The sequence below is a fragment of the Poecilia latipinna genome, unplaced genomic scaffold (assembly GCF_001443285.1).
Source record: "Poecilia latipinna isolate Pla-1442-1.1 unplaced genomic scaffold, P_latipinna-1.0 Scaffold2241, whole genome shotgun sequence".
NCBI classification, from domain to species: domain Eukaryota; kingdom Metazoa; phylum Chordata; class Actinopteri; order Cyprinodontiformes; family Poeciliidae; genus Poecilia; species Poecilia latipinna.
In genome coordinates, this window is record NW_015114857.1 from 17,260 (window position 1) to 30,801 (window position 13,542).

General features: G+C 36.8%; 1 protein-coding gene across 2 annotated transcripts in view; it reads left to right on the forward strand.

The window, feature by feature from the left end:
- The window catches only part of LOC106936916 (collagen alpha-1(XIX) chain), a 63,551-nt gene that overhangs the window by 16,783 nt on the left and 33,226 nt on the right, over positions 1–13,542 (forward strand). For both annotated transcript variants that reach the window (XM_015018174.1, XM_015018175.1), the window contains exons 10-21: positions 404–484; positions 2,063–2,104; positions 4,241–4,309; positions 4,687–4,722; positions 4,896–4,949; positions 5,189–5,242; positions 7,377–7,418; positions 7,971–8,075; positions 9,575–9,628; positions 10,017–10,070; positions 11,547–11,600; positions 13,307–13,360. In XM_015018174.1, the coding sequence (XP_014873660.1) occupies positions 404–484; positions 2,063–2,104; positions 4,241–4,309; positions 4,687–4,722; positions 4,896–4,949; positions 5,189–5,242; positions 7,377–7,418; positions 7,971–8,075; positions 9,575–9,628; positions 10,017–10,070; positions 11,547–11,600; positions 13,307–13,360 (699 nt within the window). The remainder of the gene's footprint in view (positions 1–403; positions 485–2,062; positions 2,105–4,240; positions 4,310–4,686; positions 4,723–4,895; positions 4,950–5,188; positions 5,243–7,376; positions 7,419–7,970; positions 8,076–9,574; positions 9,629–10,016; positions 10,071–11,546; positions 11,601–13,306; positions 13,361–13,542) is intronic.

Genomic DNA, 13,542 nt, shown 5'->3' on the forward strand with positions numbered 1-13,542 from the left:
TTTTTTTTTTTTTTTTTTTTTACATTTGAGGTTTGCTTAAAGTTGTAAAACACTGGATTTATATTAATTTGACATTTGTCTTCAATCAAATATTTTTTTTATATATATTACAAAGAAAGTCAGTTGAGAACTCAGACATTAGGGACATTGGGAACTCATTCTGAATCGAGATCTGTTTTTATTACTCAAACAATTTAAAGCAGATGACAGTTTTTTTTTTTGTTTTGTTTTTTTTTTTTTTTAAATGGTCATGTGAAACTTTGTGTAGAAAAAGATTTTAACGTCTGTTTAAGCCTGCATATGCAGGTCAGTTATGTGTGTGTTGTAGTTTCCATTTAACTGAGTAGATGACAACCCGTTTGCCACTTTGTTTATTAACTAGCATCTGGTTTCCTGCCCACAGGGAGACTCTGGGGCAGTGATTGGTCCACAGGGGCCTCCTGGTCCTAAGGGGGAGCCTGGAGAACCTGGCGGTGCATATATGGTGGGTGTCATGCAATACACATACAATTTAGGCCAATATACATTGATTTAGTTCAGTTGTTAAACAGTGGAAATGTCTACATTAAACCATTTTTAAATATAATTACTACGTATATGAGTTACCTAATCATTTAATTTTACATTCTGATATCGCTGACAAGGTTTGATTTGTTAAGGAATCAAACCTTCTGATTCCTTAACGACGACTTTAAATTGTCTGATATCAAACTGAATCCAGTTTGATATCAGAATCTCTTTATTGCCGGATATACGGGGACAGAGGGTTGGACTGGGGTAGAAATCCTTGTACTGCAGCACTTGCTGCCCCAGCATTCCTGTTGGACAGTTTACCACTCCGTGATATTAGAGAGATGCAAGGCCATTAAGCAATCCATTTCTGGATGTTTCCAACCCGTGTAATCACCTATCCTTCCATTTTGGGGCTAATAGCTGTTTGAGCACTTTCCTTTATGGAAACAACTTCACACACACACACACAGAAGTGCCGGAGTCGTGCTCAATAGCACTCGCGCTCCTTAATCACGGGCAATGCTCTTTAAACAATCATGTTTGTTTGTCTGTAGAAATGTGAGTCTCAGCAATAAGCCCCACTGTAAGCTGTGCAATAACAGGCAGACGGCAGAAATATAAAAACCTCTTGAAAAAATGCTCCAGCTTTCTATATTTTCTACAGGCATTCTTTGAAAGATTTGTGTTTTATGGTGATTTATTGACCCTCATTGTAAAGAGAAATAGCTTTCATTTATAGCAGACTCTGTTTTACAGAGGTCATTTCTATGAGAAGCACATTTATAACATTTCAGGGCCAAAAAAATGAATAAAATAAAATAAAATAAGAATTTAGGCCTTTTAATGTGTACTTTAAGTAGCTTAATTGGTTTTGCCTTCAAATAAGTAACAATTAACTTCTTGTTGTTTGCTTTTTGTGCTATTGTTATCTCAAATTAGCAATCACTCTGTTGTCTCAAACAATGACAAATGTTTTATTTGTTTCACTAAAGTGCAGATGCATTAAATTTATTAGAAGTTTTCTTTTTTAAAGAAAAGCAACCATTAAACTGTACTTTCTCTCAGAAAAATGCTTTACTTCCCCAACTTTCTTGTTTCAAGTTTAAGTGTACACCACACCCCACTCTTTTCAATACTGTAGAATTGCTGTGTTAGTCCAAATCCAACTTCGGCAGAACTAATTTGCATTGTGCAATGTAGGGCTTGTAACACTAATACATGCTGACCAAAGAAATCAATGTCTCGTCTGGATGGCACAGTAAATAATGCTTACACTAGCCTCGGTTCCAATCAACGTTTTGTTCTCCGCGTTGTAGCATTATCGCTGTGCCTCTTCACATTGGAAGTAATAAAACAGCACCGAACATGAACTCATGATGCATTCCCGCGTTCAGGTCGCTGTTGTTTGTAGAGGTTGTACAAGTTCAAGAATCCAGTTTTAATTAAAGCGCTATAATTTATACTAAGAGAGGAGAGCGGCTGCTCAGTTGACAACAAGATTTGCAGACAGAGGTCCAGGTCTGACGCGCTCTTCCTGTTGTTTTCTCAGAGTGATGGGCTGTCTCTGAGTAGAGGGTCTCGTGGGCCGAAGGTAAGAGCCAAAGAGAACATTTTTTTTTTTTTTTTTTTTTTTTTTTTTTTTTATGAGCAAGCTACAGGTATATGCCTCAAGGCAAATATGAATAAGAACTTTCTGACCTTTAACTTGGATCTTAAGAATTGGAATTTGTTAATGTACAAAAAAATCCTGTTCTTACAAATATTTTTGATTTCTTATTATTTTCCAATATTAATCATTTGAATAGTAACTGAGGGATGATCATGATGATTATGGTGGTAATGCTAATAAGTTACCAGTTGTGATCTCAGCAGGGAAGCATGTTAATTCTTTCTTCAATATTTGGTCAATAAATGAGAGAAAAGCTCAAACACTTAGACTTCATTACTTACGAATCAAATTCGGCAACATTAGAACTATGGTCAGACATGACTAGGTGATATGTGAAACTAATTGAGCAGAATAACAAAAAATATTTAAATTTGAACTGAATTAATTGTTTGGACAACTGCTTATATTACAGATTTGTATACAGTGCAGTTTGATATTGACATGTACATTATCTTTTTGTATTCTACATACCTTGGGGAGGGGGGAAATGGTTGAAATGAATAACTCATTGACTGATTGGTTGATTGACTGCATAATTAAAAACAATGTTTTAGTTGCATTTTAAAGCAACCAGCCCAGTCAATGCAATGTAAAACAAAGAGAAGCTCATTTCACAGTCAAGATGTGACAGCTTAAAAAGAACAACCCCCCTCTCTTGGTTTTAACCTCGGGCTAGAAAGCTACCAATAATCTCTTGTTAGATGACCTGAGGGCGCGTATAGATGAGTAAGCCTTTAACAACATAGACTTGAGCTGTGGAGCTTGGCCTAATAAGTTAAAACCAAGAAATGGAAGTAGAATCCCGCTGGTTGGCTGGTCAAAAGGCACATAGGGATTTGGTCTAAATCTCTGTTGAAACTAGTCCATGTATTGCCTTTTTCAATGTTGATGGGTGTATTTTGGTGTTGACAAGTAATATCTACTTCAAGTTAAAGAAAAATATATGAGGTTGCTGAAATAACGTGTAACAAAAAGAGAGGAAGCCACAATATGCTAAATTTTTCACTCCATGAAAAATAAAGCTTAACAAATTAAAAGCTGATTGATCATTTAGAAAACAATTTAATTCTAGATTGTTAGACTTGCATAGTCTTACAGAGCATTTTGGATATGAACATAGTTACCATAGACATCTTCTTAAAAGACAAAAGAAATCAGCTAATGTTTTTACAACCAACCTTCAATTCAGTTGAAGGTTGTCGTAGGATTTCCTCTGACAGCTTTAAACATCTCGAGAAATTTTATCCAACTCTTGCCAAATAGATTAAGTCAAGCAAATTAGATTGTTGCTCTCTGAGACAAGATGTTTTGAAGTTTTGGCAAAGATACTCAATTAAATTGAGGCCGGGACTTTGACTAGGTCATTCTGACATATAAAAGTGCTTTAATCTAAACCATTTAATTGCTCCCTTGGGATGCTCTTGTATGTTCAGGGTTGCTGCTCCGCTAAAAATGAACCTCAACCCCAGTGTCAGGCTTTTTACAGACACTAAACAGTTTTGTTTTGTTTTTTTTCAGAGTTGTACGGTATTTAGCTCCATTAATCTGCTAACACCAAGCAGGTATTATGAAGTGAGGTTGTTTTAATTCAGAATAAATGAAAAAAAAAAAAAAAAAAACTAATTAGTCCAATACAGTATGATGCTGTAATTTCTTAGTCCTGGACATGACAATCTCAATGCTTTAATAGATAGCAGATAGTAGAATTTTCTCTCATTTCTTTCATCCAAAAATGATCTTTGTTTCTGAAGATAGGATGCATTAATCATATGTATAAGTTATACTCAGAACAACCCCAATGTATTCTCACATTCTGTGTATGGTTAATGTTATGTGTCGGTGAAGGTTTTCCCTTCTGGTGATTCCCAGTTATTACTAGCGTTGTCATTTACATAGACAAAATTCTGAATTCTGAGTTTGAATGTAATGGGTAATAGAGATGTACACCGTCTTTCTTCAGATACAAGCGATAAGGCACACTGAGTTTAATAGTTAATTATTATGCAGCACAGGAGCTCTCCCGTCTTCCGAATTCATCACACCTTTTGTTTGTGTCAGGGTGAAAGAGGTGTGCCTGGTGTGCCTGGAGACCACGGCGAAAAGGGAGAACCTGGAGAGAGTATCGTTGTGAGTATGATGTTGTATTGATTCACCTATCACTCCTTCATTTATTATTTAGCTCACACCGTGATAACTTGTCATAGAAACTGAAGAGTCTCAAGATAAGTGGTCATTAAATACATCTTTAGGTGAAAACACTGGGTATTATTTCAAGGGGCCGGCGCATCACGTTCGTTTGTGATTCATTACAAAGTGCAGCTATCCATCCATACGTTCTTTTAACTTTGCAAATTTGACTGTGAATGAGTGTGTGTTCAGTTTTGAAACACAGGATAGTTGGAGACAAAGAATCAATAGAGCAAAAGGTGCCTAACACAATTACTGTACTGGATCCGGGTGCTAGAGGGCGGATGGTGTTAACAAGATGTGTGATGTGTTTGTAGGGCCCCGCGGGACCCCCAGGGAAGCCAGGAGCTGAGGTCTGTAGCAAATTCTCACTTTCGCAACACAGAAACAGCATGCCCATGTTTTTTCACCGAGGTTTCGCTTAAATCAGGATGGGGACAATTCCAGCAGAATCTTTTGTGCTACAAATAGAAATGAACAAATTCTGCTAATATAAATCTATAAACTAACTATAGGTCTTCTATAGGGTCTCCGTGGACCACCGGGTTTTTCCGGCCCTCCTGGAGCTCCAGGAAGAGAGGTTAGTGGGTACAGTCTATCGCTTTATTCTCATTCAGTCCCACATGTATGCAGATGAAAGATGACCGGCTGCATAAAAGATTGTCAGCTTCCTGCTGTGGATGTCCAAATGCGTCGTATCGCTGCTGCCGGCCACAAATCACCACCAACTGAGATGACTGTGAAAAGTTATAGACCTTCACGTCTGCATGATATTGCTCCCAGTAGGACTGTTAACTCTATTCTTTCTCTCAATTAAAGGGCTCCCGTGGTAGACCGGGTCCACCGGGCCCTGCTGGACCTCCAGGTGAACCAGTAAGTAAGAATATCACTTTTGTCCAATTCAGGATCACTGAGCAGCAGTGAGAGGTGCAGATATATCACTTTTAGCATGTGTTCAAAACCAAGGCTTCAGGTCAGTGGTCTCAAACTCCAGCCCTCAGGGGCCGGTGTTCTGCAACCTTTAGACATTTCTGTGGTTCAGCACATCCACCTCCAATATTAGCACATTAGCAGAGCTCTGTAGTGACTAGCGAGGCATTTTTATCATTTAATTCAAGTGTGTAAGACGAGGGACTCATCTAAAAGTTGCAGAAGTCTGGCCGTTGAGGACTGCAGGTTGAGACCCCTGTTTTAGGTAAAACAGCATGGTTGCATATATAAAACAACTTCTGTAGAATTTCTTATGGCTTTACAGCAGCAAATACACAGCCCCGTACCTTGGTTAAACACTGCAATGAATGAAAAACAATGGTTTCTATGTCACAGCAAGTTATTTGAATATTTTAGATTCCATTTTCAGGGTTTGAAAACAAGGAATTACATTTACTTGTGTTGTATTTGAGTAACAGCTATAATATAAAATATCTACTTTTACTTTTGAGTACATTTGGGATTGTACTCGGTTGAATTTCAAGCCAGTTACTGAGTAAAAAAATATATATATATTCCTGCATTAAAAACTGCATGTTGTAAAAAAAAAAAAAAAAAAAAAAAAAAAAAAAAAAAAAATAGCAGATCAGTAAAAACCTATTACCCTCCCTGAGAGAGTGCACAACCTGTAAATGGAGATAGTGTGCGGCGCACCACCTGGAGAATCTGCAACTTTAATCTGTGACACGACACCAGAAACTCGCTGAACAATTCACACTCAAAAACCAGGAGGAAGATGGAGATGCAAAGCGTGCTGTTCCAGCTTAGAGAAATACTCTGTCACATTCGTTTGCAGAAACAGTGAACCTACATCACTGACTCCAAGAAAAAAAACACTGAAACCTTGCGTTGTGCACTGCAAGCCGCATATGCTCCATATATCTGTATATAAATAATGGTTTTCCCAATGTCACAGCTCCAAACATCTGAACATTACACCTGCAGCAGTGACACAGTTAGTCAAATAAGAGCCTACGCGTTTTGTTGAGGTATAAATAAAACAACATTGTTTCATTTTTCAGCAAGAAACGTGGATAAAATCGACCAACACTTACATGTATGACTCTAATCTGCTGGTTAATTAACGTCATCAGTAATTATTAATGTCAATGCTGACTTGATCAAGCAGATCGTTACTGTACATCTAAATCCCTGTCAGGGTTACGCTGACAAGTGGGCACCATCTGCTCTGTTCTAAAACAGCCAACATTCTTAAAAATAATGCTTACCATCAATTTATTGAAGATGGATTGTAATGATGCTGCCTTTACTATCTTTTACTTGGCAGCCATTTCCTTGGCAGCTCCGTGGCAGAATATTACTCAGCATATTATATAAGACTTTTATATAGTCTTTGACCAGCAGATGGATTTCTGGGCATGTCGCATCATGTGCTGCATTTTGAAGGTTACGTGGTGGAACTTTAGTTTTGTGCGTAGACGTTGCGCATGTGCGCAGGTTTAAAGCAACACTAATGTTTTTCTGCATACATGGGCCATACCGAAAAGACTATATGAAAAACTTTGTGGCATGAATATACATCACACCTTTACCCTGTAGGAACTGCAGCCTTTATGTAATTACAGTATTTCAATATGCTAGATCTCCTGCCAGCTAAAGATTCATAACACCTTTCTCATTCATTTTTGGCTTTATAATGATTTTAGGTTTTTGACACTGATAATGTGTTTAGTATGTTAGAATCTTGAAGCGTTATGATTTAAGGTTTTCCTCAAGTGCTGCAAAGAAAAACTGGAACGAAACAGTTTGATAAACGTGTGTGTGTAAAAACTCATCTTGGAATAAATGATGACCTTGTGGATCTGGTAATGTTTTTGTGTAGGTGTGTGTGTGTGTGTGTGCGTGTGTGCGTGTGTGTGCGTGTGTGCATGCGTGCGTGCGTGTGTGAGTGTGTTCAATTTACAAGATGTAGCTGAACCAAACAGCTGCAGCGTATTATTAAATACCATGAAAGATTTGCCCTGAAAGACAAAACCCTCTCTTCTTTCTCTGACAGACTGCCCTGCCTCTCGTTGGAGACATGGGTGCATTACTTAAGGTATTTCCTCTGCATAGATCACAATACTTACAGCTTTTATATTTGTTTATTTTTCAAACAGATTGATGTTTTGATTTTTTTTTCTTTTTTTTTTAGTTATTATTATTTCTTCCTTCAGAGCAAAACTGATGTTATGCCTTTTGTCCAGTTAAATTAATTTATTGCTTATGTACTTATTTAATGTTACTTGGTGAAACATAATAATACTTTTTGACAAACTGCTGTAGTAAATACATTTAGTTTTTGTATTTTTAACTTTTTTTTTTCCTGTTCACTAATTCGGCCCAACTTTGCACCCGTTTCCTGGAATTACACGAACCTAAAAGTCTCACTCCATGACTGTGGCATGGAATGAGACTCTTGAAGGCACTACTTGGTTCCCATTAATTCTGCTCAGGAGACATTCTGGGAACATTTCGTGTCAGTCAAGGTCCTTAGTCCTATCTGGGCTGATGTCACATAATATGAGGTAAAAATGCAGTGTGCCAGCTCTGCTTGATGAAATCTTTTCTGTGCCGCTGGTTTTGCTTCTCGCCTCGCCTGCTTTGGCAGAACGCCTGCAGTCTTTGCCAGACAAGAGTTCCTGGTCTGCCTGGGCAGAAGGGAGAGAAGGGTTCCCCTGGAGTGCAAGGAGTGGAAGGCTTGGTGGGAGAAAAGGTACATCCAGTTCTGGACATTGTTCATTTATTTTGCATATGTAATTCAGCCTTTGGAGTTTTGATATAGAGTGACATTTAAATATTTTAGACACGACCGCATTGCAACAGTTTACTGTCCAAATATGGCTCAAGATGATATAAACCAAAAACAAGATGACATATCTGCAAGTCCAAAACCTTCTTAATATTAGGCATAATAAGAAGGTTTTGTAAAAGGATTATTTAAAAAGATATATGCACTAGGTGTATGCTTACTGTTTTTAAAATGAAAAAAAATATCTGAGTTTTTAATTGCTTAAAGTTAATGTAAATTCTGCTCCTTGTGTCTCTGCTATAATCTTTCATTCACACCAACTGTTGAGAAGTAGTTTCTTGAAATTGAAGCAGTTTCAAATAAAACCAAAGAAAGTATAAGAAGTCCAAATAAAAACTACAGAAGTTAATACGATTTTAAAAATATAAAAACATTTGACAAAAAATGGGAAAAAGAAACAAGACTTTATTAAATAAGATCAAAGTCATCTTACTAGTTATAACATGCTAATTGAATCAGTTACATGTTTCTTTCAGAGCAGTTTTAAAATTACCATAACCTCGCAAAATATAAACAAAGGAAATTGCTTTGAGATATTTTTGAAGCTTACTTCAAATTGGCACAACAAACAAATGTATTTTTTCCAAACATATCTTGGCTCTGGTGCCATTAAAAAAAGAGTTTGATACAACAAAATAATTGAATAATAAGAAAATAACTCATGAACAGAAAAATCTACACAAAGGACAGAGCTCGCTTATTAATGTTAAAGTTTTATCAGAATGGGCCTATTTCACAGAAGATATTTTTATGAAAAAGAGAAACGAGAACAAAAACTTAACAAATGGGAAATGCATTTCTGTTTTTACCTGCATTTTACAAAATATCCAACATGGATGAATTTAGAGACCGATTGAAACGGATGCATATGCCCCAAATGTCTGCCATAAAATAGGCTGATAGAAGCCCGAATATGAGCAACAGAATTCTAGGATTTTGCAGCAGTGACCCATCAACGTACTGCTGATTCACAGCCAAACATTCCTACCATCTTCAAGAAACTTTCTTCAGAGGCAAAAATCTGTTGCATCCTCATAAAACATTTAGAATCGGAGGTCCTTCAAATGAAATTCTTGGAAGTTGTGCAGACTGCCGAAGCTGGAAAAGAAGTTGTTGACAAGTAGATTCAGTTGTTGAGGTGGAGCAACCGAAGCATTTATATACACACATTTTCAGAACTGGGGCGGTTTTATATTGGAAAACTGGGGTAAAGCATAGCAGACACATACATGTGCCAAACACTTAACAGACTGTGAAATGAGAAGCTTAAAAATATATATCCTAAAGTGTCAAAGTAATGTCACATTACACTAAAATCAGCAAGGAGATTATACTTATGCTGACAGTAACATAAACCGGAGCGGTGTGCCTATAGTAACATTCAGTATGTGTGTTCTGAACAGGGGGATCCAGGTGTAAGAGGTCCGATGGGTAATCCAGGAAAAGAAGGCCCAAAGGTGACATCGGGGTTTTAAAAACTAATGCAGTCTGTTAGAATTTCCTTTAATTATGCAGCTTTTAATCCGTGGAAGAAAAATGTTTAATTAATTGTGGTGATTTAAAGTCAAATATTTACGTTTTGCACGTGTGGTTGTCATTGCTGGCAACCTACAGAGTTTTTCTATTGCTAATGTTATTAGGATCACTTGGTGCTCTCTGCAGAAATTGTTGCTATGGATACATCCTTGCACCAATGTAACAGGCTAAGCAATTTCAAGTTGTGAGCTGGAAGAGACATTTTGAAGTTTACCCCTGTCAGCCTTTAGTTTGAGGCTTTTTTTTCTTTTTGTGATTTGTGAAAAACATTCACTTCTCTTTACCTCACTGGTTCTGCTCACCCTGCAGGGCGTAAAGGGAGAGAGAGGCTTCCCAGGCCCCTCCGGAGACAAGGGTGATGAGGTAAGCAAGGACGATGTTTAATCCAGCAAATTAAACCACTTGTCATCAGGCTGTTTGGACTGGACAGTGGTATTGAGATTTTCAGACAACAGCAGTGCTGTGAAAAACCCCCCACTATTTTCTTCTGGCTTCTTTGTCATTCTCCGATGTTTCAGAACATACAAGTTTTGTAATAATAATAATAATAAAAAGAGATGTACAACAGAGGCAGTTTTGATATGATGATTTTCCAAACCAGTCTTTCCCGATGTGGAATTCTAATCTTGAAGAAAGAAGAAAGTTCAGCCATCAGTTCATGACCTTAAAGTCAAGCAGCTTTGGGTTATGCAGCAGGACTGAATAGCTAAAATGAAAAACTGTAAGGTTTGGTGTGACTTATTTTCAAAAACCCTCTGATTTATTGTTTCAGGTGTTTGATGGGAAATTTTGCCATCAAACTTTTAGGTTCAAGGGATATTTTTCTTTCTCATCCAGGGTTAAGTTAGTTTTGTTAGGTCTTTTTTATTTTTTCATTAATTGCAATTTGAAAACTATGATATGAAACAGTAAGGTGTTCACAACACTATTTACTGTAATATTTTGAGACCCTGCAGTTTTAAATGGGAGCTATTGAAAATTGTCTACAACATAGCGTCTGCTCTGTGTGCTGTGTCTTCCTCTCAAAGTACCCACTTTATCATAAACATGGCATGTAATGTGTGTCTGTGCATCTGTGTTATTAAAAAGAGAGCAATTTTATCCTACAGCAGCAACTAAAAGATATTTAGCGAACAACCAAAATTATAAGTAGATTAGACTGTTTATGCCCAATAAACAAACATAATGCACAAACTAATACAGACACATTAAATACTACTCACTTTAAACGCAGCAGTAACAGACACTGTAGGCAAAACCAAGTTAGATGTTAATAATGATTAACTTCTCAATTATTGGAAATCTTGTCACCCATTTCTGGATTTAATTTTGTGTAAGATTTCTCAAGTAATATATATATTTTTTTAAAAGCTTTGTACAGTAAGATTTTCTCAATTTGCATTTTTTTTTTACATTTAGATTTAATATATAAATTGACCCTAAGGTTGATAGCATTCATCATACAGAAAGCCTCACCCCCTTTCCCAGGTGTAGTCAGCTGTGGAGCTCTCAGCAGGTCCAGATGCCTACAACACTGTCACCGACCGAAGCACTCAAATAAACTGATACTATACTTTTCACACATGGTGGTGGATTATTGAAACTCACACCTGCTTAGTGTTCATATTGAAGCTGATATCTCATTTTATAAACATGTGCTCCTGAGCAGATGTGCAGACGGAACAGAGGCTCTGACTGACTGAAGGGTTTGTTGATGTGAATGCTAATGCTCCTCAAGTATTTGCAAATGGGCCAACTACTGCAAATCAGTTATTCCAATTATTTGAAGCAATTATTCTTTGATTTTTAAACTGAGTATCAATTTACTGTCGTCTCCAGGGCCCTCCAGGAGCTCCAGGACTTCCAGGCGTAACAGGTCGAACAGGAGCCCCGGTAAGTCTTATTTTATTTATTTATTTATTTATTTATTTATTTATTTTTTTTACTTTGGCATTTTCATAATAAATGAAAACAAATACCATCACAAAAGGGGCATGAGATTCAGCAATGACAACAAAAAAAGTTAAAAAGAAATGCAGTTCATAGTGATCTCATAACAGCACTAACATATGATGATTGATTAAACATCTTTAATGAAATTAAGGATAAAATGAGTTACAGGTACTCAAAGTGTTCTCCGAAATGAGGGTTAGTGTTACATGTAAGGAAGGAAGGGCTCACACATTCCCATATTGTAGCTTGATTAGGTCACACATTTCCAGTTGAACAGAATGAGTTTCATTGGTGTCACCATTCCAAGGTGCACACCCATCTGAACACAGAAGGGAAGCATCCGTCCAGGTCCTTAGTGGTTTGAGATGCTGCTGCAATATGAGCTTAAAATGTGCTAAAAGTGCTGTCTAAAAGGTAGCTAACACCAGACAGCATTAAAGCTGGTCTGCCATTGACTGCTCAGTAGAAAGACACTTATCCCATCGGGATAATTGAGGGTACATTGGGTTTAGTTTGGAGTAATTGGTCCGCAGATGACTTTGTCTTTTATCACCTTGTATTGAGTGTTAATAGAATACAACCAAAGTTGTGACACTCCTTCATCCCACAGCTCTTCCGCAACATCAGTTGCTATGCCTACTGTCCAAGTGTCTCTTATTCAGATGAGCAGATTCCTGACTCTAATTCCTGATTTGGAAGCAGCAAAAATAAGATTGTGTAAATCAAAATTTACAGCAAATTTGAAATAACAATGCAAAATGAACAATAGTTTTGTGTCCTCCTCACACCAATACATGTCTAACTTGCAGGCGTTGCATAGAAAAATAGTTTTCTTAGGTAAATAACACTCCGGCATCACAGTTCATTTGACACTGAAGCGTGCATAATTTTTGTGTCACGACAGCACTGTATCATGACAGCAGTGACACAATGATAACATTACTTAGTTTCATACACAGTTAAGCAAAAGCTCTGTCGGCACCTTATGCAGACTTACAGACGACTGAGAGACAAAGTAGAACTGGCAGGGTGACTTACTTTAGGATCAATTTTACTGATAATTGTCTGATCACTTGAGGCTCAAATGGAGCATTGAATTTCCCCCCACAGTCTTTCAGTTAATTCTTACATAAAAAAAATAAAAAATAGTGAGCAACGCCATACCGAAAGTAATATACACCTACAAGAACACAGTAAACTCCACATCATTGATCCTAATACACGCACACTATTCAACTTAGATCACTTTAAAATTAGCACACATACTTTAATGGAATTGAATGATTTGATGTTATACAAGATTTTCTTTTCTCAATACCCCAACATAAACCACAAGATGGTTTATATTACTTTAGTATCCAGATAACAATGTTTCAAGTCCAAGACCATGATTTTTGGACCTTTGAAATTTTGAAGTGCTTTGTTGCCCCATAAAAAGGCAGTAAGATGTTTGAAAAAATAAATAAGTAAATACAGTTAAAAATTATGGAAAGTCTGTAAAAGAGTTTAAAGCCTGGACAGATTAAGCATCTCTACAGCAATCACTCAGCTATGCATAAGGGAAAATATATTTTTTTTATATATATATATATAATTTGTGCTCAAATCAGATGTCATGTTTTTTTTTTTTTGTTTTTTTCCTGCAGGGACTTGTAGGTAGACCTGGTTCTATGGGCCCACAAGGATCAAAGGGAGAAAAGGTAAGAAATGCTTTCTATGTAATGTAGTTTAACAAACGCTGAAAAAAGTAAAAGAAATGTCAGTCTTGTTCACAATTTGATAGATTAGGTTGAAGAAAAAGGAATGTGCTATTTTTCATAAATTACCTTCTATTAATTATCTTATTGATGTCTTTATTAGTCACCAGGGGTGAAAATTAACT